The sequence below is a fragment of the Suncus etruscus genome, chromosome 2, assembly GCF_024139225.1.
Source record: "Suncus etruscus isolate mSunEtr1 chromosome 2, mSunEtr1.pri.cur, whole genome shotgun sequence".
Taxonomy (NCBI): domain Eukaryota; kingdom Metazoa; phylum Chordata; class Mammalia; order Eulipotyphla; family Soricidae; genus Suncus; species Suncus etruscus.
The window spans coordinates 99,852,419-99,875,818 of NC_064849.1; the positions used below are offsets into that span (position 1 = coordinate 99,852,419).

General features: G+C 50.1%; 1 protein-coding gene and 1 pseudogene across 1 annotated transcript in view; one reads left to right on the forward strand and one right to left on the reverse strand.

Annotated features, from left to right (window-relative positions):
• Positions 1 to 707: 707 nt before the first annotated feature.
• Positions 708 to 23,400, reverse strand: part of PDZD2 (PDZ domain containing 2) — a 410,667-nt gene continuing 387,974 nt past the window's right edge. The window contains 6 exon segments of the mRNA XM_049769043.1: positions 708 to 3,945; positions 6,311 to 6,445; positions 10,852 to 11,110; positions 12,939 to 13,040; positions 14,080 to 14,197; positions 14,927 to 18,182. Of these exon segments, the coding sequence (XP_049625000.1) occupies positions 3,779 to 3,945; positions 6,311 to 6,445; positions 10,852 to 11,110; positions 12,939 to 13,040; positions 14,080 to 14,197; positions 14,927 to 18,182 (4,037 nt within the window). The 3' untranslated portion in view covers positions 708 to 3,778.
• LOC126002362 (uncharacterized) lies at positions 11,709 to 11,825 on the forward strand (annotated as a pseudogene).

Consider the following 23,400-nt stretch of genomic DNA (forward strand, 5'->3'; position numbering starts at 1 on the left):
TCTACCCATGCTCAGGAGATTCCCACATACACAAAGCATGTCCTTTGAGCCTTCCTAGCCCGGTGCCCTTTTCTGCGGTCACACACAGCAGGCTGGTGTGTAGCCTGGGTTGAGCTCCCGGTGACTTGGACTTGCATACTGTGTACACCACCAGGTGTCGCCCCCAGGACTCCCCACACTCCTGCAAAACAAAAACAAAAACCTAAAAGAGTAGGTAGATACTTTGCTTTGTATTTTACTCTGCCGTAGAATCCCAGATATCTTCCTGAGGGATGGGCGAGAGGTGAGATGTTGGGGTGGGGTTATGGAGGAAGGTGAGTAGCCAAGAATCCAGCTGAGGCAGGAAACAATCATCGGTCTGGATGGGTTTGGGGATCTTTCTCCAGGAAGAAGCTTGGCACTGAGAACCAAGAAGCAAGCTGTGGGGAAACTGGGGAAACAGCATGGAAGTGGAGATGCCATGGTAGGAGGGAGATTGACCACTGCTGGGATTTGAGAGATGAGATTGAAGGCAAGTTTGGGGTGTGGTCTGGGAGAAGAAGCTGGGATATTTGTTTTGAAGATTTCATAAGTTCAACAGTTTAGGAGTGTCAGATGTTGAATGTCACTGGGAAAGAGTGGCTGGTTTTTGTGCCTTTGCATACCTTTCATCTATTGAGGTAATAATAAGCATGTCTTCATATTTTAAAAGATTACAGATGCTGGGGTTCAAAGTATAGTAAGCAGTGTTTATTTAAAATTACTTTTAAAAAAGTTGTTTACAGAGATGTGGATTTACATAATTTTGGCGACAACATTTTAAAAATGTACAGGCTATTTCATATTATTGCACTGACTCTTTAATATATAAGGCATTTTATATTACATAAATAAAGGATAATGGATACTATCATACAATAGGTGAAGTCAACCATCAAATTAAACAAGATGTGGATGGAAGGAGGAAAATGAAACCCCACCTACTTTACGGAATAGCCTTGCAACTATGATTTACATGTTATAACACATATTTACCCTCATAGCTTATTGTGAACAATGAGTTAGAGAACTAAAACAAAATTTTAGTAGGACAATACCATTAGTGTTCACTTCAGGAAGTGTGGGGATTAGACTAATCAGAAACACTAGCCATGCCTCGAACACGGAAGAGACAAAGAAATAGTTTTATCTCCGGGTCAAAGATCTATTTCCGGGTCAAAGACAGTTGAGCTTTGGCTTCCTCTTATATATTCCAGCTGTCAGCCAGGAAACACGTCTGGCAGGACCCAGCCAAGTGGCTGATGTCTTTAGTAAGCCAGAGGTTTCCTTTTGTATCATGTAGCTCTGAGGATTGGGGTCTCAGAAGGAGATGACACCATTGTTCCACATTGTTCTGGAAATGCCTGTTTGCTAGGCAGGTTGATGTGTTTCTCTTTAGGAGGAATAGCTGGAAGAGTGGAGGCAAAACACCATTTGCAGTGTTGATTCTAATGGTCTCTTTGTCACTTAGACAAGAAAGCAGAAACCACAAGACAGACCCTAGAGACTGAACGACAATCTAGCATGCACCTTGCACTGATGGCCTATAATATCCTACCTGGAACTGGAGTGAAAAGTCAAAGCTAAATGAATCTGATCTTCCGAGCTAATTGAGGTGCTACATTCTCACATATAGCCCAGGAGAAGAATGAGCTATCTGCACTCACAAGACCTAGCCAGAGCCCACTGGGCCGATCACTGTGGGCTAACCCCACAGAGGTGCACTGGGATTGGCCATTCAGAAAAGGGAGGTGATGGGCCTAGGACCTACATGATCGGGGTGTAATGAGCTCTGAGTTCTTTTTTCAAAGCCATCCCCAAAGCTGTAGGTTAAGGACAGCTCCAACGTAAAACCTTAATGTCATCATGCATACAGGCATGCAGCCTTGCCCCAAAGCAGTAGGTTAAGGAAATATCCAACATAAAACCTGAGTGTTACCATGCATGCAGGAATGCAACCTCATCCCCAAAAGCTGTAGGTTAAAGCAATCGCTAACATAAAACCTTAGCCTTATCATGCATGCAGGCATGCAACCTCGCCCCCAAAGCTGTGGATTAAGGAAGTCTCCAACATAAAACCTCGTCATCAAGCATGCAGGCATGCGATCCAGCCCGTGTGTGGGCTTCAGTTACCGGGCCCGTGCACCCGAGTAACTGAAGAAGTTAGCTTGAAAGAGTGAAGTACCCATGCTCTCCATTTCCTTTTTCGTTTATTTGTATTTTGGGCCACTCCTGACTTAGCGCTCAGGGGTTGCTTCTGATGTTGCTGGAGGTCCAATCTGGGCCTCCCGCATGCAGCATGCACCCTCCTGAGCTCTCTCCAGCCCCTCATTTTCTCAGACATTTTGATCAATGGAGCTGCGGAGGGTTTGGAACTAAAGGTGTAGCGTGAGGCGAGAAAAGCCAATTTTGTGACCAACAGCCCAGCAGATGCTGATAGTAACAGCTACTAGGAAAAAAGCTCATGCTTCCAAAGGAGAAAGTGGGTTACACATTTTGGGCAGGGAACCATGTTTGGCAAAACAGGAAAAGAGCAGAAACTTCAGTCACGGCAGAGCAATGTCATTACACCCAGGTCAAGAGAGATCCAGGACTTAAGAGACTGTTTTTCTTAAGCTTGAGTTGGGGCGGGTGGGGAAAGGGGGCACACATGTAAATTAAAAGTTCCCCCCAAAAGTATTTTAACCTCTTCTATTTGGATTATAAATATAATGTTTATGTTTAGAAATCCAAGGATGCTAAAAACATACTTGATCTTAAGTTTTAGATGAACGGTTGGAGAGCATAACACATGGGAGTGGAGACTCAGTGATTTAGCTTCTGCTTCTGTGTTGACCACTGTGGAATTTCAAGTACTCAAGCAGGTATTCAAGACGAGTTTCAAAAGAAGATGCAAGGTGCTTTCAGAGCGGGAACTTTCTGTTCGCTCCCAGCAGCGAAGTGCATGGCTATTTCGAACACTGGACTTGGCTGTTCTTGGAGAAAACAGCCCCTGACTTACAACTCACAGATCAGGATCAACACTGCATCAGTAACCCATTGAGTTGACCTCTGCATCCATAGGTTGCACATTAAATTTATTTATTTTTTTAAAAATACCTCTCTATTTCTTTTTCACTTGTGGGTAATTCCTGAGCTCAGACTAACCATTAGGTCATAATTACATAATTATCTTTTTTTTTTTTTTAAGTTTCATTTCAAGATATCACAGACCTACAGCTCCTCTTTCCATGGGCTGAGTCTAAAATCACTATGATTTACTTATAAAATTCTATAAAACTATAATCCTTTTAGTGGTGGCATTTGTGTTGCCCCTCTGACTTCAGTGGCTCCCTGACTGCCCAGATGGGTGGGTTGGGAGAGGTGATGAGGGAGATTCGAAGGTGTCGCTATGTGTGTTGAGTGAAGAGTGTGTCACACCTGTCTCCCATCAGTAAACAGAGGCACTAAGACAACTCCTCTGGGCCTGGGGGATCCAGGTGGAAGGCTTCCCAGAGTTAGCTCCCTTGCTGCTGTGCACACATCAGCTTCAGGTTTAAGCAAAAACCTGGAGATTTTGGGAGTCCTGGCCGAAAAAAGCAATGTCTATTGTTACAGGAGCTCATTATTGAAAGAAGTCCTCTGGTTTGCTAACTGAAGAAGGGAACTAAGACAAGGAGATTCTTGTTTTTAAAAAATAAAAACACCAACCTCCCACCCCCCCCCACCCCCCAAAAAAACATGCCAAGCACTTCCTGCAGGATTGGTGCTGGTGCCTGTTTCAGGAAGAATTCCTGTGTTTTCTGATCACCAACTGCACAGGCCCCTCAGGGACCGACTTCATAATATTCCAGGCATCGAAGTGCAGGAGCCCAACCAGGGGCTTCCCGTTAATGGCAAGAATTTCATCTCCAGCTTCTATTGTTCCAGCTTGTTCAGCTGCACCACCTGTGAAAACAAATGCAGGCTCACAGCTTGATACTTTCATAACATTCACTGTACATGCCAAGGGAGCAGAAAATGATATATCCTTATGATGGAGAAATATCTTAAGACAGATAGTGCAGGGGCTGGAGTGATAGCATAGTGGTAGGGAATTTGCTTTGCACACAGACACCCGGGACAGACCCAGGTGCTCTGTGACCGCATTCTGTCCTGTTACACACAGGAGCTTGCTCTTCCCTGCTGCCAAAATGATGGACTCACACTCTGCATCTGAATGGTGCTCCTGAGGCCATAGGCAGGCTGGGAGGCAAATCTAAGTCTCAGCTGCTGTATTACAAGAAACATGCTTTTTGCTATAGTTTTCACCTTTTGCAGGTTACTTACTGGGGAGAACGAGCAGGAGGGCTTTTTTACTTGTATTCAGGGAACGCTTTTGAAATACAGTGTGATATATAAGAATTCATTTTTGGGGACCAGAGTGATTGCACAGTGATAGGGCATTTGCTTTGCATTTGGCCCACCTGGGATGGACTCAGGTTCTATCCCTGGCATCTCACATGGTCCCCTGAACCTGCCAGGAGAGATTTCTGAGCACAGAGCAGGAGTAACCTCTGAGCAACACAGGGTGTGGCCCAAACACAAACAAAAAAAATCATTTTTGGGCTGCAGCAACAGCACAGTAGTAGGACATTTGCCTTGCATGCAGCTGACCAGGGATGGATCCAAGTTTGATCCCCAGTATTCTATATGGTTCCCCAAGCTTGCCAGGAGCAATTTCTGAGCACAGAACCAGGAATAACCCCTGAGCGCTGCCAGGTGTTGCCCCAGCCTCCACCCCACTCCCCAAAAAAAAGGATAAAAAAGAAATAAAATTTTCATTTTTAGCACAGCCAGCCAGCTCAAGGGACATTCCTGGCTTCTGGAGTGCTGTGGAGTTGGCCAAATACAAGGCAAGCACCTTAATTCATGTACTTTTTCCAGCCTGTTAAATTTTTTCCTTATAGTAGTCTGGGCCAGGAGTAAGGGGGATGCTTCTGAGTTACATATGAGTTACATAACCGCAGAAATAGAGCACAAGTTCCAGACTGACTAGTGGCCTTAAAAAACAAAGGCAATTCTTAGCTGGAGCACTGACCTTCTTACTTGCTGACATACTTATTTTTATCATGTGGTAAGCGCAAGTGTTAGCGATTTCAGATATTAACTCGAGTGCAAGAAATTAGTGTATTGGAAACCAAGGGCTCATAGTGAATTTGAAGTCTCTTCCTAAGCATGAAGCTTGGATAGTTCTCGAGAATATCTTCAGGTTCCTGAGCCGAACAAACATATTAACAGCACCAAGGTTTGATCTCCATCACCACATAGCAATACAAACACAGTACAAACAAGGTTGACAGATACATTCTTAGAATGACTGTTTTAGTATTGCTAAACTCAGGAACCTCAAGAAATTCGTGAGGACTTTCAATGTCATAAACTGAAGATGTAGCTCACTGGTAGGTAGCTACAATTTTAAGGGACTGCAGAGAGTACAGGGTGAAGGCACTTGCATCGCAGAAGATGACCTCAGCTGGGTCCCCAGCAATGCACATGGTCCTCTGAGCACTGTCTGGGGTGTTCCCTGAGCACAGACAACCCAGGAATAAGCACTGCTGGGTGTGGCCCGAAAATGAATAAAAAGTAACTGCTGAAGTTGACAAAGAGATCACATATCTTCCATCTACTGCAGTGATTATACTGTTTCCAACTCACTTTTCTGAAATTTAGTATTTAATCCTTTTAGTCAGTAAGATCAGGCTGAGTGAAAGGAGTCCTTATTGATGGGATTCATTAGCCTGATGCACTCACATCCAACTGTTCCAACTATAGACATGGAGATGGGGTTCTAGAGCCATATCATTAGCAGGGAGGGAAATTGCCATGCATATGGCTGACTCAGATTTCATCTCCAGTTTCCTGGATGGTCCCCTGAGCATCACCAGGAGTAATTTCTGAATGCAGAGCCAGGAGTAAGCCCTGAGCACCGCCAAGTGTGGCCTACAAACAATAAACCAAACATGGAGATGGGAATATTAGTAGGGAGCTTGGAACAGGCGGGCCACACTCGCACCATATAACCACGGGCCTTTGCTTCATTGTCTGAGGTTCATGTCCTTGTCAAGTGAGGCCACAGCACCTTCCCAACAGGCCTTTTTGACAGGACAACGGGGCAGGCAGGCCTTAAGCTCCAGGTGCCACAAAGCTCTCGAGGGGACGTGGCTGGGGACAGACTTGGCCTGGCAGGGACCTGACCTGGACTCCATCTTTAGCACTGCCCCACGGACAGGTTTGGCTGTCAATGGCAGGCAGGCTGCTGGGTTCTCCTCACCTTTGTAGACTCTCTTGATGAACAGGGGCCCGTCTCCAGACATGGACGAGTTCCCCGCGTCCAGACTCAGGCCCAGCCCCGCCGCTGTCTTCAGCACTTCCACACACACGGCATCGGGAGTGGCTCCGCTTCTCCCTGCAGGACAGTGGTCAGACATTCAGAAAGGTACGTGGCCGCGCGGCTCTTCCGCCCAAGTTCCCCACAGAGAAGCAGTAGCACAAACACTAGGGACCGGTATCTGGGCTGGGCCTTTGATGCACAGTGTGTTTCCACTATGTACCTTTTTTTAGGCCACACCCAAGGTGCTCAGGGCTTCCTCTTGGCTCTGCTCTCAGGGATCACTCCTGGCGGGCTTGGGGACCACATGGGATGCTGGAGGTTGAACCTGGCTTGTCTGCCTACAACGTGAGCACCCTGCCTGCTGTGCTATCACTCCGTGTTCTTATTGCACAACTCCCTTCGGCATAGGCTGTGCAGGAGATGCTCTGCATCCTGGTAAAATCCCCAGAAGCCTCAGCTCCTTTCAGCAAATGCTGCCCAACTATCACCACATGGGGAACCAAATTCCACTTCTTGCCAAGGCCTGGTTTGGGATTCCAGGAGTGCCCACATGCCAGGCCTCTGGTGAGCTGACCAGGGATTTAAGGTCTTCTTTGGGACTCACTGGAGGGGCTGCTTCCAGCCTTTCATCTGCCACACGTGTGTCTATGTGGGGCACCCTGTGATCGGCTGGGTCTGGCTCATGATATTATAGCTGCATTGTGGGAGGACTCTCCTCCACGCAACCAGCCATGCTACACCTGGGAGAGGTGGGCCTGTTTGGGGGCCTGGAAGCGAATTTGTGATGCTCTTCCCTTCCGTACCATGTTGGCAGAAGGTGTCAGAGATGACTGACAAGGGGCAGAGTTGCTGAGGACACAGTGCAAGAACCAGAAACAAACGTGGCCTCCCTTTCTGGTTGAGGCCACTTGGCCTTTGAACACTGAGGCTAGTCCAGGACTGCGCTTTAGTGGCCATGCCACAGGATCTGCAAACAACTGACAGACACTTTCTCCATCAGGGATTTATTCGTCTGTATACAGGAACTCAGGCCTTTTCTGGTGACCTTCAGCTGGAATCACCTGGAAACGGTGATTGAAAGGCTTCTTCTCCCCCACACTAGAGTTTGATCTTAAGAGTTGGGATAGGGGCTGGAGAGATAGCATGGAGGTAAGGCGTTTACCTTTCATGCAGAAGGTCAGTGGTTCAAATCCTAGCATCCCATATGGTCCTCTGAGTCTGCCAGAAGGAGATTTCTGAGCATAGAGCCAGGAGTAACTCCTGAGCGCTGCCGGGTGTGACCCCCCCAACCCCCCAAAAAAAAGAGTTGGGACGGTTCTCGGCATCAAGACTAACATCTTCTCAGTGGGCTAGAGCCATAGCCCAGTAGGTAGGGTGCTTGCCTTGTACACTGCCAATTTGGATTCTATTCCTGAACCCCATATAGGGTCCCCTGAGCCTGCCTAGAGTGATCCCTGAGTTCAGAGCCAAGAGTCAGCCCTGAGCACTTCTGGGTATGACTCCAAAACAAAGCAAAAAGAAGCTTCCTGTTGCCTCAAAAGTGTATCAAGCCCCAGTTAGATGGTTGCAAGCATGATAAGAAGTAAAATAAGGGGCCGGAGAGATGTACAGTGGTAGGGTGTTTGCCTTGCATGCAGCTGTCCAAGGACAGACAGTGGTTTGATTCCCAGCATCCCATATGGTCCCCTGAGCTTGCCGGGGTGATTACTGGGCACAGAGCCAGAAATAATCCCCGAGTGTCGCCTGGGTGTGACCTCCCCCAAAAATAAAAACCTAAAAATTAAGTAAATTAAATAGTTGTCAGGGAGTAAGTGGTTGAAGAAGGAGCCATTTTCAAGAGTTTGGAGAAGTCAGTTAGAACGGATAACTGGAGGCTGCTTCAAGGCCAGAGAGCCCTGAAGGGATCCCAAAAGCCTCCATGGTGGTTAATGACAGGAGACCCTCCATGGCCTAGTCCTCACAGCCCCGTGAGCATCAAAGGGAGAAAAAGGTTCCTAGTGTTCCTCGGATGATGAAGAAGGGTCCTACTGACAGCTGATGCCACTCAGCACTTCCGTTCTCTGGAGGGGTGAGAGCAGGACACTGGGAGACAGAACAGCCTGGTGTTGTGGCCGCATTCGGGCAGGCAGAGGGGCTCTTTTGTTCCACGGAGATCTGCACATTCCCAGCCAAGTCCTGACAAAGAGCTGGGCCCTGCGGGCAGCCAAGGCGAGCAGAGCTGCCCCTGCCTCCGGGGAAAGATGCTGAGAAGACAGATGCCCTTTCCAGAAAGTAGGGTCTGGGCCTAAGCGGCTCTGGGTTGGCTTGCTCTCCAAAGAAGTGGAGGCCTGGACAGAGGACAGTGTGTAATGGAAGCCACGTCTATCCCTGGCTCTATATATGGTCCCCGGAGCCCCGCCAGGGGTCGCTCCTGAGCACAAAACTGGGACAAGTCCCTGAGCACCACCTCTGGGTGTAGCCCTAAGAGGACAGGAAGTAGAGGGACTTAGTGAGTCAGAGTCAGTGGGGACTCCCCGAAAAAGCCTTCCTAGGGTTGCTCTAAGCTCTTGACTTTGATTTATTGGTTCAGGCTTTCTCTGGCAGTGCTCAGGGGTTACTCCCAGCTCAGTGCTTGAGGAATCATGTATTGTGTACCAACCCAGGCATCCTTCCATGCAGATCTGTGTGCTAAGCTGTTGAGCTCACTTTATGGCTCCACTATTGGTTTTAGAGCATGTATGCCACCTTACTTGTTTGTTGGTTTTGGGACCACAACCAGCAGTACACAGGATTGACTCCTGGTTCTGTGCTCAGGGAACACTCCTGGTGAGGGATTGAACCTGGGTAGGCAGCATGCAAGGCAAATGCCCTATCTGCTGTATTACTGCCCTCTTACTTTTAAATATTCTTCTGAAAAAGGAAAGAATATAAATCCTGATGTTCTTTCTCATGAACAAATGTTTTTTTGTTTGTTTTCTTTTGGATCACATCCAGTGGCGCTCAGGGGTTACTTCTGGCTCTGCACTCAAGTAGCTCCTGGCAGGCTCCAAGACCAAACGGGATGCCAGGAATTGAACCCAAGTCTGTCCTGGGTCTGCTACATGAGAGGCAAATGCCCTACAAGAAAAAAATCTTTCTTTTTTTATTTTGCTTTTTTGGTCACACCCAGCAACGCTCAGGAGTTACTCCTGGCTTTGTGCTCAAAAGTCTCTCCTGCCAGACTCAGGGAACCATAAAGGATGCCAGGAATCTAACTGGCATCCTCCGGAGTTGGCCGCGTGCAAGGCAAACACCCTATCGCTGAGCTATTGCTCTGACCCTACAAGAACAAATCTTAACGCTGAGACTTGTTCTGCCTTTTCTATGCTGCACCCATTACAAATATCTTTCACTTAATAGTCACTTAAAATGCAACAATGGTACTGTAGCAACAGTAGAGAAAGAAAGGTGCTTGCTTTACATGCCATTGGCCTAGGTTCCATTCCCCAGCACTTTATAATGTCTTCCATGTCCCACCAGGAGTGATCCCTGAGTACAAAGCCAGGAGTGAGCCCTAAGCAATGTTGGGTATGGACCAATCCCCTAAAAAATAGAAAAGCAAGAGGGCCAGAAAAATAGTGCTGGGGTTAAGGCTCCATCTGACCAGTCATGGTTTAAAAAAACCAAACATGAGGGGCCAGAGAGATAGCATGGAGGTAGTGTGTTTGCCTTGCATGTAGAAGGACGGTGGTTGGATTCCCGGCATCCCTTATGGTTCCCTGAGCCTGCTAGGGAAAATTTCTGAGTGCAGAGCCAGGAGTAACCCTTGAGTGCCACTGGATGTGACCCAAAAAAACAAAACAAATAAAAAAAATCCTAAAAAACCAATGCCTCTGAATTCCCCCTCAAAAAAAGATGTGATTATGAAAGGTCTTCCTTCTTAAGACATTGGAGAAACTATCCAATAGTCATTTTAAATCTTCCCCAATGTGGGGATTAGAGTGAAAGTATATCAGGTAGGGTGCTTGCCTTAAAGTGGCTGACTTGGATTCAATCCCCGACATCTCATATGGTCTTCTGAGTTCCACCAAGAGTGATTCTTGAACACAGAGCCAGGAGTAAGCTCTGAGCACTGTTGGGTATAGCCCAAGAACCAAAATCAAAAGAAGTATATTTTTTTAAGGACCTAGAAAGTCTTAGAAGTTACACTGCTGGGGCTGGAGAGATAGCATGGAGGTAAGGTGTTCACCTTGCATGCAGAAGGGCTGTGGATTGAATCCCAGCATCCCATACGGTCCCCTGAGCCTGCCAGGAGCGATTTCTGAGAGTAGAGCCAGGAGTAACCCCCGAGCACTGCCAGGTGTGATCCAAAAACAAAAAAAAAAAAAAAAAAAAAAGAAGCTACACTGCTTTTGCCAGAAGCATCCACACACATCAGCCCATACTTAATCTTCTGATCCAGAAGGCAGGTTGTCTCGCCACCCTACCAACTGCCCAACCTGCTCATGGCTTGTGGCCCTCACCTAGTGCAGGTTCCAGTGGAATGGTCCTCCCAGCCAGAGAGCCCTTCTCACCAGCTGGAGGATGCTCCTTTTGGGGCTGATCGCTCCCTTTCTTGACGACCACGAGGACATCTCTGTGCACCTGCGCCTGGTGCATAACCTTTAGGACATCGCCATGGTCTAAGCCCGCCAGTGAGGTGCCGTTGACTGACAGAAGGACATCGCCTTTATCCACGGTCCCTTCCTGAGAAGCCGCCCCCTGAGAAAATACCCTGTGGACCTGCAGGGCAGAGACCAAGTACATGTATGAGTTTGCAGTAGAGTTTCTAAAAGAGTAACTATGTTGGGCCAGAGCCATAATAAGACAGCAGGTAGGTTGTTTGCCTTGAGTGCAGTCAACCGGACTTTGATCCCCCGCATCACATATTGTCCCCCGAGCCCACCCGGAGTAAGTCCTGAGTGCAAAACAAGGTGTATCTCCTGAATAACAACAACAAAAACCGAAAACCAAAAAGAAGGGTAACTGTTTTACGAAGGAAGAGGTGTTGGAAGAGCCAGATTACAAAGTCAAACTCTGGATGTATCCAAAGCACTCTGAGGTAAAGTGAAAGCCAGCGTTGAGCTTCATGCCTAGGACTCCTACAGGCTGTGAGGATGCAGATGTGAACAAGGCCTGGTTTGTTCTAGGAAAGTGACCTCTCATGATCTCAAAGGCCTTTGAGGGGTGGAAATTTTTATGTTGTTCTGGAGGAAGAAGTCATTTCACAAATGCAAGCCAAGATGTAGCCAGTTAATTTTTTTTTTCCTTTTGTGCTGAAGATGTTATGGACAATGAGGAGGCAATGGTGTTTCTAAGACTTGTTGCTTAAAAGTGCAATGCTCACTTCAGCAGCGCATATAACTAAAATCGAAATGACACAGAGAAGACTAGCAGACACTAGAGAAGACCCCTGTGTTAGGATGACATGCAAATTAGTGAAGTGCTCCATATTTTTAAGAAAAATGTCTGCCCCGGAGGCAGGCAGGGAAGAGAGCAGGGGGTAGGGTGGGAGGGAAACTGGGGACACTGGTGGCAGGAAATGTGCACTGATAAAGGGTATTGAACTGCATAAACTGAAGCTCAATTATGAACAATTTTGTAACTGTGGAAAAAAACCCAACTGTACTATGAACAACCTTGGAACTATGGTATTTAAATAAAGTAATTAAACAAAAAGAATAAAAATAAAGCATCTAAAAAAATAAAAAAGAAGGACTTGGATGCTGGAGAGAGTATACCAAGTAAAGTGTATGCTTTGCAAGTAGCTGATTTGGGTTAAATTCCCAGCACCCGGTATGGTCTCCCGAGCCCTGCAGGAGTGATCCCTGAGTGCAGTCAGGAGTAAACCCTAAGCACTGCTCAGCATGGCCCCAAAACAAATAAGAATTAAAACAAATGGGGGCCCAGGCCCAAGCGATAGCACAGTGATAGGGCATTTACCTTGCATGTGGCCTACCTGGGAAGACCCAGGTTCAGTCCCCGGCATCCCATATGGTCCCCTGAGCCTGCCAAAAGAGATTTTTGAGCGCAGAGCTAGGAGTAACCAGGAGAAACCCCTGAGCACCACTGGGTGTGACCAGAATAACAAAAACAAAAAAATTAAAACAAGGATTTTATGTTTTGTTGTTATTTTAATTTTGGGGGCCACATCCATAGGGCTCAGGGCTTATTCTTGCTTCTGTGCTCTGAGATTCACTCCTGGCAGTGTTCAGGGTACTGGGATCAAACCCAGTTTATCTGTGTGCAAGGTAAACAGATAACCTCTTAACTACTTCACCAGCCATTTAAACGAGGATTTTAGGGCCGGAGAGATAGTACAGTGGGTCAGGCACCTGCCTCGCTGTGGCTACTCCAAGCAAAGGCACTCAGTTACTGAGTACAGTAAAAACCCTGAGCTCTGCCTGCTGTTACCCCAAAACCAAAAAGAAAAACACAAAAAAATGAAAATAAAACCACATGACTGTCCATGAAAGTATACTTTTCCAATACCATTTTCATGGCCAGGAGTCTCTGCGCTCCTTGAAGGGACCCCCCTGAGCCTCAGAAGGGACCTGTCACTGACACTCACCACGGTTGATTTGGGGCCCACTTCCGGCCCTCCTGCCACGCTGAATCCCAAACCTGAGCCTTCTGTTTTGTTCAGGACGACAAAGTAAACATCTTCTTTGTCCTGGTGAAAACAGCAGAAAGAAGCAAGGGTTGGTTTCTTGGGTCAACAGTGAGGTAGGGGCCAGAGTGACAGCACAGCAGGGAGAGCACTAGTTTGCCTTGCACATGGCTGACCCAGGTTCGAGCCCCAGCATCCCATCTGTCCCCTGAGCCTGCCAGGAGAGATTCCTGAGCACAGAACCCTGAGCAAAACAAACAAGCAAAAACCATGCAAAATAAAAAAACCAAAACCAAAAAAAGGATAACTGACTGTGAAGAAAGGGGTGAACCTTATAGTTCAACTAGAGTGAACACGTAGAGGGCTAGAGAGATAGCACAGCGGAAGAGCACTTGTCTTGCACATGTCCAACACAGGGTTCATCTCCAGCACCCCATATAGTCCCTGAACACCCCAGGAGTGATCCCTGAGCACAGAGCCAGGAATAAGCTCTCAGCACAGCTGGGCGTTGTTCTCCAAAAAAGAACGAAGAGGTTCCAGAGGAAGTGATGCCATTGCTTCTTCCCTCCCTAGTTCGGGTATAGGCCTGACCCCCAGTGCCCTGTGTCCTTTCTGAACGGGACTGGCATGTCTCTTCCAGCAGGCAGCTCCCATGACTGGCTCCCCAACATTTTTGTTTTGTTTTGTTTTGTTTTTTTAGGTCACACCCAGCAGCACTCAGGGGTCACTCCTGGCTCCACGCTCAGAAATCGCTCCTGGCAGGCACAGGGGACCATATGGGATACCGGGATTCGAACCACCGTCCTTCTGCATGAAAGACAAACGCCTTACCTCCATGCTATCTCTCCGGCCCCTCCCCAACATTTTTTTAATCCCCCTGGAGCCATGCATAGCGCAGATGAATGGGGTGGGAGAATGGGATCCAGTCTCTGCAGGACAATGAGAGCAGCCCCAGGTAGGAAGCCAACACTCAAAGTAGCTAACTAACACCCAGCTTCAGAGGTAACTTCGAGTGAGGGACAGTCACCTGACCTATGCGGTACTGGGGGAAGGCTGCCTGGAGGCCTGAGACAGACCACACCCCCAGCTGCCTTTCGCTCACCTCTGATTGTCCTTGCGCCTCCTGAATTAAAGTCAGGACCCTCGATTTCGACCCGACTGATGATAAAACAGACTGTAATCTCTGCTGGTCCTCCACTGAGACCAGAAGCCGGTCCAATCTGAGAATATAAATATACGGATAAGGGGTGTTTTAGGGAAAAACCACCTCCTCCTTTCAAATAACCTCCTTTCTCTGCTCCTGTAGGTCATTCCAGGGAACCCTCGTTATGGAATTAGGGACTCCTCTACTATACCACAGGATTGACCAATAGAGACAATAAAGAGGTCAAATGTGTTCTAGAAACAAGGGAACCATTTGAAAATAGTCTGAATGAAGCCTGAGTGATAGCACAGCAGTAAGGGTGCTTGCCTTGCATATGGCTAACCTAGATTTGATCCCAGGCATCCCATATGATCCTCAATAACTCTGAAAACCCCTGAGAATCACTGTTTACGACCCCAAAACAAAAATAAAAGTCTGAAACTTATTGGAACTCCAGACTCCAGATTCGCCCCTGGGAAGCTGCCTTCCTTGGCCACCTGTTGTGGGCTTGGGAACTCTGCCACAGGGTGGAGATGCCTGTCAGCAGAGCAGTAAACAGTGGCTGTGTCTGCTGTGAGCACTGCTTCATTCCAATCATTGCAGAGAGGGCTGATGGCAACCTGGGGACCCACGTTCAAACCTGGCTCTGCTCAGCTTAAGTCTTTGGACAAGGCTGTGGATGTGGACTCTGAGATGAGGAACCAGGGGAACTTCCAGGCTTGCCTGTGCTTCTCCTAGATAAGGACAGCCAGCCTTCATGAGGAGCCGTTTCCCATAAATAAAACTGGATGAGGCACATACTTACTTCACCGACCAGCTCATTCTCGATAGCAGGGCCGACTCGCTGTCTGTCGGAGAGGCTCTGTCCTCCCCCTGGACGGGATGGGACAGGGCTGGGGGCCCACCGGGGCAGCCTGAGGGGGAGCCCAATGAGCGCCGGGGCACGATTTCCAGCTCGGTCTTAAAGAGCACAGCTGTGGGCCCAGCCAGGTGGTCACCACAGAGCCTGTCCAAGTCGGGCATGCTCAGGGCTCTCAGCTCCTGCAGTTTCGAGCGGGACAGAGATGACTGGGCATGGCGCATGGACGACTTGTTCTTCCTGATAGAAGCGGCTTGAGTCACTGTGGCAGTGGGGATGCTGGAAGGTCCCAAGGCTTTCTTTGGGTCCATGTCTGAGTCTCTGCTGTTGGCCACGGCTGGGCTCTGCCTGCAACCTGTCAGCACCGAGCTGGAGGGAGACTTGCTGAGCGGGGGGATGAGGATGCTGCCGCCTTCACTTTGGCTCTCATTGCAGGAGCTTAGGCTGCGCCTCAGCGACCTCGGGGTGGGGTCCCCCGTGTGGCCGAGGCTCCCTGGAACAACGCTACCCGAAGACCGCCGCCCAATGGGTGGCTTGGAGCTTACAGACAGGAAGGGGCAAGCCCCGGCCTTGGAGGTGGGCCGGTCGGAGTTGGCCAGGTTCTCGAAAGACTTGATTCTCTGCTTGACCGAGAAGAATGAGGTAGATTCGGGTGGCCAGTTCTGCTCTGAGTAGTGCTGCCTGGGGCCGGTCCTGACTCTGTCCACGGCCAGGCAGCTCATCTCTGCCACCGGTAGCGCATCCCCCTCACCTGCTGTTGAGAGGTCCTGCGTCTCTGGCAGGGGCTTCACACTGTACAGCCCCTGACCATTGGCCAGGCCTTGAAGCCCGTGGCCTCTGGAGGTCCTGGCCTCTGGGCTGGCCGTGGTGTCCCGAAGGGCCGGAGCTCGAGCTGGACTGTGCTGGGAAGGCCCCTCCCGACCGAAGAGGCTGGAGAACTGGGCGGGCATGGAGTAGGTCCTGGTCGCCGGCCTGGGCGTGAAATATGGAGGATCACCCAGCCCAGAGCCCACAAAGGATCCACAGTCTGCCCTGGCTGGGGAGGTGTCTGCCTGAGCAGAGGAAAGGAGCTGGAAGGAGGAGGAGGAAGATGATGATGATGAGGAGGAGGTCGGGGAGGAAGGAGAGGAAGCCAGTTTGGACATACTGAGAGCTCGAGGCTGCACGTCCGGCTCCCCCGGCTCCCCCGGGTGTCCTGGCTGGGGACACAGTGTGAGTTCACATTTCTCTGGGCTGTTGCTCTGGGCCCAGGATCCACTCGTGTTCTGAGCTGGCCTCTCAGTGCCAAGTTCCAGGACTTTCAGCTTTGTGGTCCTTTCCCGGGCATCGCTGGCCCGGGTTCTCCCACCTCGGTGGCCAATCACCTCTGGTGCAGAGCTGGCCTGGTCATGAGTGGACACATCCGGTTTGTTGCTTCTGGAGGCTGTGGGGGATGGCCTGCTCTCGGTGCCACCCCTGGGCAGCCTGGAGCCACCCCTGTCGGCTTCTGAGTGGGCAGCTGTGTGCAACCTGCATGTGGCCGGCTCGGGAGGAGTCCTGGGTGAGGTTAGTGGGGACACGCAGGTCCTGATGCTGCTGTCAGAGGCTGAGAGCCTCAGGGGCCCCAAGGCAGCAGGCGGGAGAGGCTTATTTTCCTGTCCGCACCTGGGAGCCTTGCGGTCCAGCTCACCCTGCTCTGCCCTGTGCAGCCTCTGTGACACCACCTTTGAAAACATTTTGGGAGGGTTTTGTGGTGACCCCAAGAGTTTCTTGGAGTCTGTTCTGGCACTGCTATTGGCCACAGGGGCCTCACTGCCCACTCTGCTTTTGCCTTTCATGCTCAGTCTCCTATGTCTGGGCCCCAACCGGGCTTTTTGGCTGTTGCTGGGCTGCGCCTCCACTGAATTTTTCCCGGGGGAGTCTTGGTTCTCTGGACTCTGTCTCAGGGAAGGAGGGCTGCTCAGCATGGCAGTGTCTGCCTTTCTGGCAGTCAAGCACAATCCCAGGTTTTGGGCTTCGGGAAGCTCCTTCTCAGCTCGGCCAGGTGGTCCGGGGCCACTGGCGTTGGAGCAGGCCGGGCCTGGCTTCCTGGAGCTGCCTCGGGGGCCCTGGAGAAAGTCCTGTGGGTCTGGGCCCTCGGAAATGTGCAGGTCTATGCCCTCGAAGGTCCGATCCCCGCCCCAGGAGCCCGGGGCCCCCATGGCAGCACCGTCCTTGTCTTGGTGTTGACTTAGAGCTTTGCTGGCCAACTCCAGGCCATTTGCCACAGTGGGCGCGTGGTGCTGGTGCCTGGTGACTGTGGCAGGTGGGCCGGTGCCCTCTGTGGGAGAAGGTCTGCAGCTGGCTGTGAGACTGGGATCCGCCAGCGGGCAGGACTGGAGAGAGCCTGGTATGGCCGAACCTGAGGCTGCAGGGCCCATGGAGGGCCTGTGCGTCCTCGGTGGTGCTCTGGGAGCCCCAGAGGCATCTGCATCAGCCTGGTTGGGTGTGCAGGGGGAACTGCGTGGGGAGCACATTTCCACAGGCTCCTCTTCAGATTCTTCTGGTCGAGGAGACCCAAGGGGCCCAGTAGGGGCTTGGCCCTCCTGAGGGGCATCGCTGATGGACTCAGGGTCAGAGGAAGAGTCCTCAGCACCGCCATACATGAGGGATGGCCTGGAGGCAGCACTGGCACCGTGGCCTGGTGGGGACACTTCGCGGCAGCTGCTGAAGTTCCTGGAGTAGCTGCTCAGAAAGCTTTTGCTACCAGCGGCGAATTGCTTGTCGGGCTGCAGTGACGCCAACAGGGAGGGCTGTGAGGTCCAGGCCAAGCCCTGAGCACTGTCCTGGTCAAGCCTGTCCATGCTGGTCATAGGCCTCCCTCCGCTCCTTTGGGGACAGCAGTGACCCGAGGGCCCTCCACATGTCGAGGGCAGTGGAGGGTTGCTGTTCGAGGAGTCCTGGGGAGGGTCTGGGGGTGGAGGGGCCTCATGCTTGCCGCTGGCCAGGGAGTCTCCCCTAGGCACTCCGCAGTGGGCTGTGGTCATGCTGAGGACAGGGGCCACACTGGCTGTGGGCTGCGACCATCCAGGGGATGAGCAGTGCTCACGTTGGGCCCGACCCAACTCTCCTTGCTCCTCAGACCTCCTGGTTCGTCCTGAAGCCTCGGGTGTCTTGCTGGGGTCCGGGACAGTTGGCCCCTTCTGCTGTGGGACAGGATTGTGCTCAGGGGAGACGTCGAGGTCTGTGAGAGAAAGAACAAAAGATGGGTGAAGGGGAAATGTGAAATAATGGGAAAAGCTAAATTTGGGAGGAAGGACTAGGCCACACCTGGTAGTGTTCAGGATTTATTTAGTTAGTTTTTGGGTCACACCCGGCAGCGCTCAGGAGTTACTCCTGGCTTTGCGCTCAGGAATCACTCCTGGCAGTCTCAAAGACCATATGGGATTCCAGAGATCAAACCCTGGTCCGCCATGTGCAAGGCAAATGCCCTACCTCCTGTCCTATTACTCTGGCCCCTATTTATTTTTTGTTTTGGGGCCACATCCAGCAGTGCTCAGGGGTTACTCCTGGCTTTGTGCTAGGAATCACTCCTGGCAGGCACAGGGACCATATGGGATGCTGAGGACTGGCTGGCCTTTGAGGCAAACTCCCTCCCTGCTGTGCTATCACTCCAGTTACAGTGTTCAGGGTTTATTCCAGGCTTTGTTCTCAGCGGCCACTTCTGGTGGTGCTGGGAGCCATAGCTAGGTTTAAAGGGGTATGCCCTGGGCACACCTATTTTTGTTTTTTGGGTCGTACCTGGCAATGCTCAGGAGTGATTCCTGGCTCTGCATTTTGGAAGATCAAATGGGATGGTCAAACCCAGGTAAGTTGCATGGAAAGCAAGTATCTTCCCCACTGAACAATCGCTCTGACCCCTGTGCACTCCTATAATTGAGGTGTTTTTTCTCCACTTTTGCCACCTCTGGAGAGCCTGGGGGTTGCATGGCCAGAAAAGCCCAGACCCGCAGCACTTGGGGTATGTGCATGAGAGATGCAGGAAGCACGATGGAGTGGGTGGGTTGGAGGTGGGGGGTGGGGTGGGGGAGACACTGTCTCTCCACATGTCACACAAGTCCTTTGCCTGTGTCAGCCTGTTTATATAATGCCAGCTCCTGAGTAGTCAGAAAAACTTGCCTATGAGGAATGAATTCCTCAAGCGAAGAGAAAGCAAAGACTTTTCTACATTAGAAAGCAAGTCAGAAAGATGTTGAGCTCTGTGGAAAAAATATCAAAGACTCCCCCATGTCCCCTACCTCCCATCTGGCCCTTTCTTCTCCCCATTCCAAACCAATTATGTATTCCAAGAAAATTTGCAACACAGCATATCAACCGATGGTGAATCCTAGGAAGCACAGGAGTTGGCCCAAAGGATGGACCGGAGTGATAGCACAGCGAGTAGGAAGTTTGCCTTACTAGTGGTTGACCCGGGTTCGATCCCTAGCATCCTGTATGGTCTCCCAAGCCTGCCAGGAGTAATTTCTGAGCATTAAGCCAGGAGTAATCTCTGAGCCAGCCAGGTGTGACTCAAAAACAAAAAACAAACAAATAAACAAAAGAAACAAAATAAGAGGCCCAAAAGATGACTCAGTGGCAAAAATATCTGCCTTGCAAGCATGAAGCTTAGAGTTCAATCCCCTCACGTCCCTCACGGTCCAAGAACTGTCCCACATCTCTGTTGTTCCAGCTCCTCCTGACACCACAGCTGTGCATGATCTCTGGGGCATAACCAGAGGTGTGCTTGCACCCCAGCTAAATTTTGTGACCGGACAAGTCCCTTGGCCAGGTGAAGGCACTGGTGAGGACCCCAGGGAGTATGTCTGAGCACCACAGCAGTCCTGAGGGAGCACAACTACCAGCCTGTGCAAGAGCAGCCCAGTTCAGTGAGTGTAGCCCACCTGCGTCACATGTGTGAATACCACAGCAAGTGCTGAGGCCTGGGCCACAGCCACATTCAGCCCTGCACTGCAACAGCCAGAGCATCAGGGAAAACACTAAGATGCTTGCCTTATTGTGTGATGAGTTGGGTGTTTACCTTGCACACCAATGCCTAGGTTCGATCCTCCTGCAGTGCCAAGAGAGATTCCTGAGTGCAGGCTTAGGAGTCAGCTCTGAGCACCACCAAGTGTGGCCCCAAACAAAAACAGTAAAAGTGATATGCTGGCATCAAAAAGAGTGTCCATGGTGAGAGAGAGAGAGAGAGAGAGAGAGAGAGAGAGAGAGAGAGAGAGAGAGAGAGAGAGAAAGAGAGAGAGAGAGAGTAGGGTGCTTGTCTTATAGGTGATGGACTCCAGTTTGATTGCCTGCACCCCATACAGTCCCAAGCCAAGCTAGGAATGATCTCTGAGCACAGAGCCAAGGGTACACCCTGAGCACTGCTGCCCCCCAACCCAAATGAAGCCCACTGCATGGGGGCTGGAGAGATAGCACAGTGGGTAGGCAGCTTGCTTTGCACATAGCTGACCTGGGTTTGTTCCCTGGCACCCCGCAGGGTCCCCTGAGCCTGCCAGGAATGACCTTTGGGCAGAGCCAGTAGTAAGCCTTGAGCACTGCCCTCCAAACCCAAACAAAACCCAAATCGATTCACAGGGCTGGAGAGCTAGTATAGCTCGTACAAGGTTGGCCTTGCATCTGGCCAATCCATGCACACGGTATGCCAGCAATGCTAGGACTGTCCTTTGAGTACTTCGGGATGTGGCCTCCCAGCAAACCTCCCCAGAGCACTCAGCTGAGACTCGTCAAAGCTGCCTGCCTGTGGCTTCATTTCCTTCATAGGTCATACAACCTGCAGCGCAGTGAAACTGGCAGCTGAATGGCTCAATTGAGTGATTGAGCCTGAAGAAACAGAAACACAGTGGCAGCTTCTTCATGCAGTGAGGTACAAGGCTGAACCACAGAACACATGAGTGCTCATACTGTTGGTAGCGAGCAGCCACTAAGAGGGAGATTGGTCCTGGGTGGTCTTGGGGCTCCATGTGCTCCCGAAGACAATCCCAAAGAGCACATTTCCTCTCTGCCGTTTGCTAGTGTTCAGAATGCAGGTGCTCTGGCAGCACAGATGGCTCATGCAGCAAAGGTGCTGCCAGTTTTTCTGTGTAGCTCTGGGGCCACACCTGGTGTGTCAGGGCTTGCTCCTGGCTTTGGACTCAGGGAGCAGGGTTTGAGGGGGAACCAGATAAGATGCCAGGGATGAAACCTGGATTGGATGTGTGCAAGGTAACATCATACCTTGCACACAACTTTCTAGCCCCTACAATAAAATTTTTTGGGGGGCCCACTCAGTAATGTTCAGGGGTTAATCTTGGCTCTGAACTCAGGAATCACCCCTAGCCATGTATGGGAGAAGCCGGTGATCAAACCAGGGTTGGCCTCATGCAAAACAAACACCTTACCCATAGTACTATCTCTCAGACACTACAACAGGCATTTTCAATAAATTTCACCAGTCTTCACTAATAAGAAGCAAAGTCCCTTAATATAGCTTACCTCCCCCCACAATTTGGTTTTTGGTTTGGTTCTTGGGCTGCACCCAACAGTGCTCAGAAGTCATTTTGGGGCCCGGGGAGATAGCACAGCGGTGTTTGCCTTGCAAGCAGCCGATCCAGGACCAAAGGTGGTTGGTTCGAATCCCGGTGTCCCATATGGTCCCCCGTGCCTGCCAGGAGCTATTTCTGAGCAGACAGCCAGGAGTAACCCCTGAGCACTGCAGGGTGTGACCCAAAAACCAAAAAAAAAAAAAAAAAAAAAAAGAAGTCATTTTGACAGTGCTCAGGGGACCACATAGTGCTGGGATGGACCCTGGATATTAGGCAGACAAAACTCATGCTCAGTCTGTTAAACTCTCTTTCCAGCTTCTACAGCTTGGCTTGAAAATTTGCTTTTTCCAGATCTGAGGGATCCTTGTTCAAACCTGTTTGCTCATTTCAGGGGTGGTGAACACGCGGTCCTCGAGCCACAGGCAGCTCCCGGCCAAAATGAATGCGGCTCTTTGCCTCTTAACATGATTTTGTATCCTGTGGCTCTTTGCCAAGTTTGGATTTTGTTCTGCTGCTTCTGAGGAAGGACCTCTGAGGAGAGATATCCGAGCGTGGAGTCTCGCCCCCAGGCTGCGTCCTCCCATCTCCCATCCCTCGGAAACAACTGCATGGGCCAGCGAGCAGTTGTCACATGTTGTGTCACATCTTGCTGTTAGTTCTTAGTGTGGAGGCCGCAGCACACCTTCACCATCACTGCAGGATTTTGACCCTCACTCAAAATGGCAAAATGTAATATGTGTTTAATAGATTATTGTTAAAATTAGATGCTTTTGTTTGAGTGTTTGTTTTGGCAGGTCACTGCGTGGTGTGGCTCTCTGACTCTCACAGTTTAAAATTTTGGCTCTTTGTGTCGAACTTGTTCACCACCCCTGTTCTAGGTACTCCATGGAGGTTTTCTGAACTTTCTCAGTGCACATGACCCCAGGAGCAAGGGAGTTGACAGACTGAAGGGCGGGAAATTCCTATTTCATCTCATGTCTAACTAACGTACATACAAATAGTCTTATGTGGGGCTGGTGTGGTGGCACTAAAGGTAAGGTGTCTGCCTTGCTAGCGCTAGCCTAGGGCGGACCGTGGTTGGATCCCCCGGCATCCCATATGGTTCCCCAAGCCAGAAGCGACTTCTGAGTGCATAGCCAGGAGTAACCCCTGAGCATTACTGGGTGTGGCCCCAAAACCAAACCAAACCAAACCAAACAAAAAACAAATAGTCTTACGTAATTAAAAATGAATACTCTAGGGGCCGGAGAGATAGCATGGAGGTAAGGCGTTTGCCTTTCACGCAGGAGGTCATCGGTTCGAGTCCCGGCGTCCCATATGGTCCCCCGTGCCTGCCAGGAGCAATTTCTGAGCCTGGAGCCAGGAATAACCCCTGAGCACTGTCGGGTGTGACCCAAAACACACACACACACACACACACACAAATACTTAAAAAAAGTAATCGACTTTGGTCAAAATAAAAATTATAAAAAAAATGAATACTCTAAATCAGCATTTCTCAACTAGGGCCATGTGTACCTTTCCAGGCCCCCAAGATATTTCCAGGGTGAGAATTCGCATAAATGGGGACCCATAGCATGAGATGAGGGGTCAACTGGTAGGAAAAGGGTCCACAGGAGGGAAAAAAGATTGGAAGGGGGTTGAGGAATACAGCTTTAAGTGGAGTTAAAATGACGAATTCACCAGATAGATAGGACAGTGGGTAGTGCACTTGCTGTGCCCTACTGGATTTTATCCCCAGCACCACATCTGATGAATTGATTACACCAGAAGTAAGCCCTAACTGCTGCCAGGTGTGGCCCCCCCCAAACAAAATCCATAAAATAAAAGATAAACTCACTCATGATGACCAAATGAGGTTAAATGAAGATATTCTTCATTATT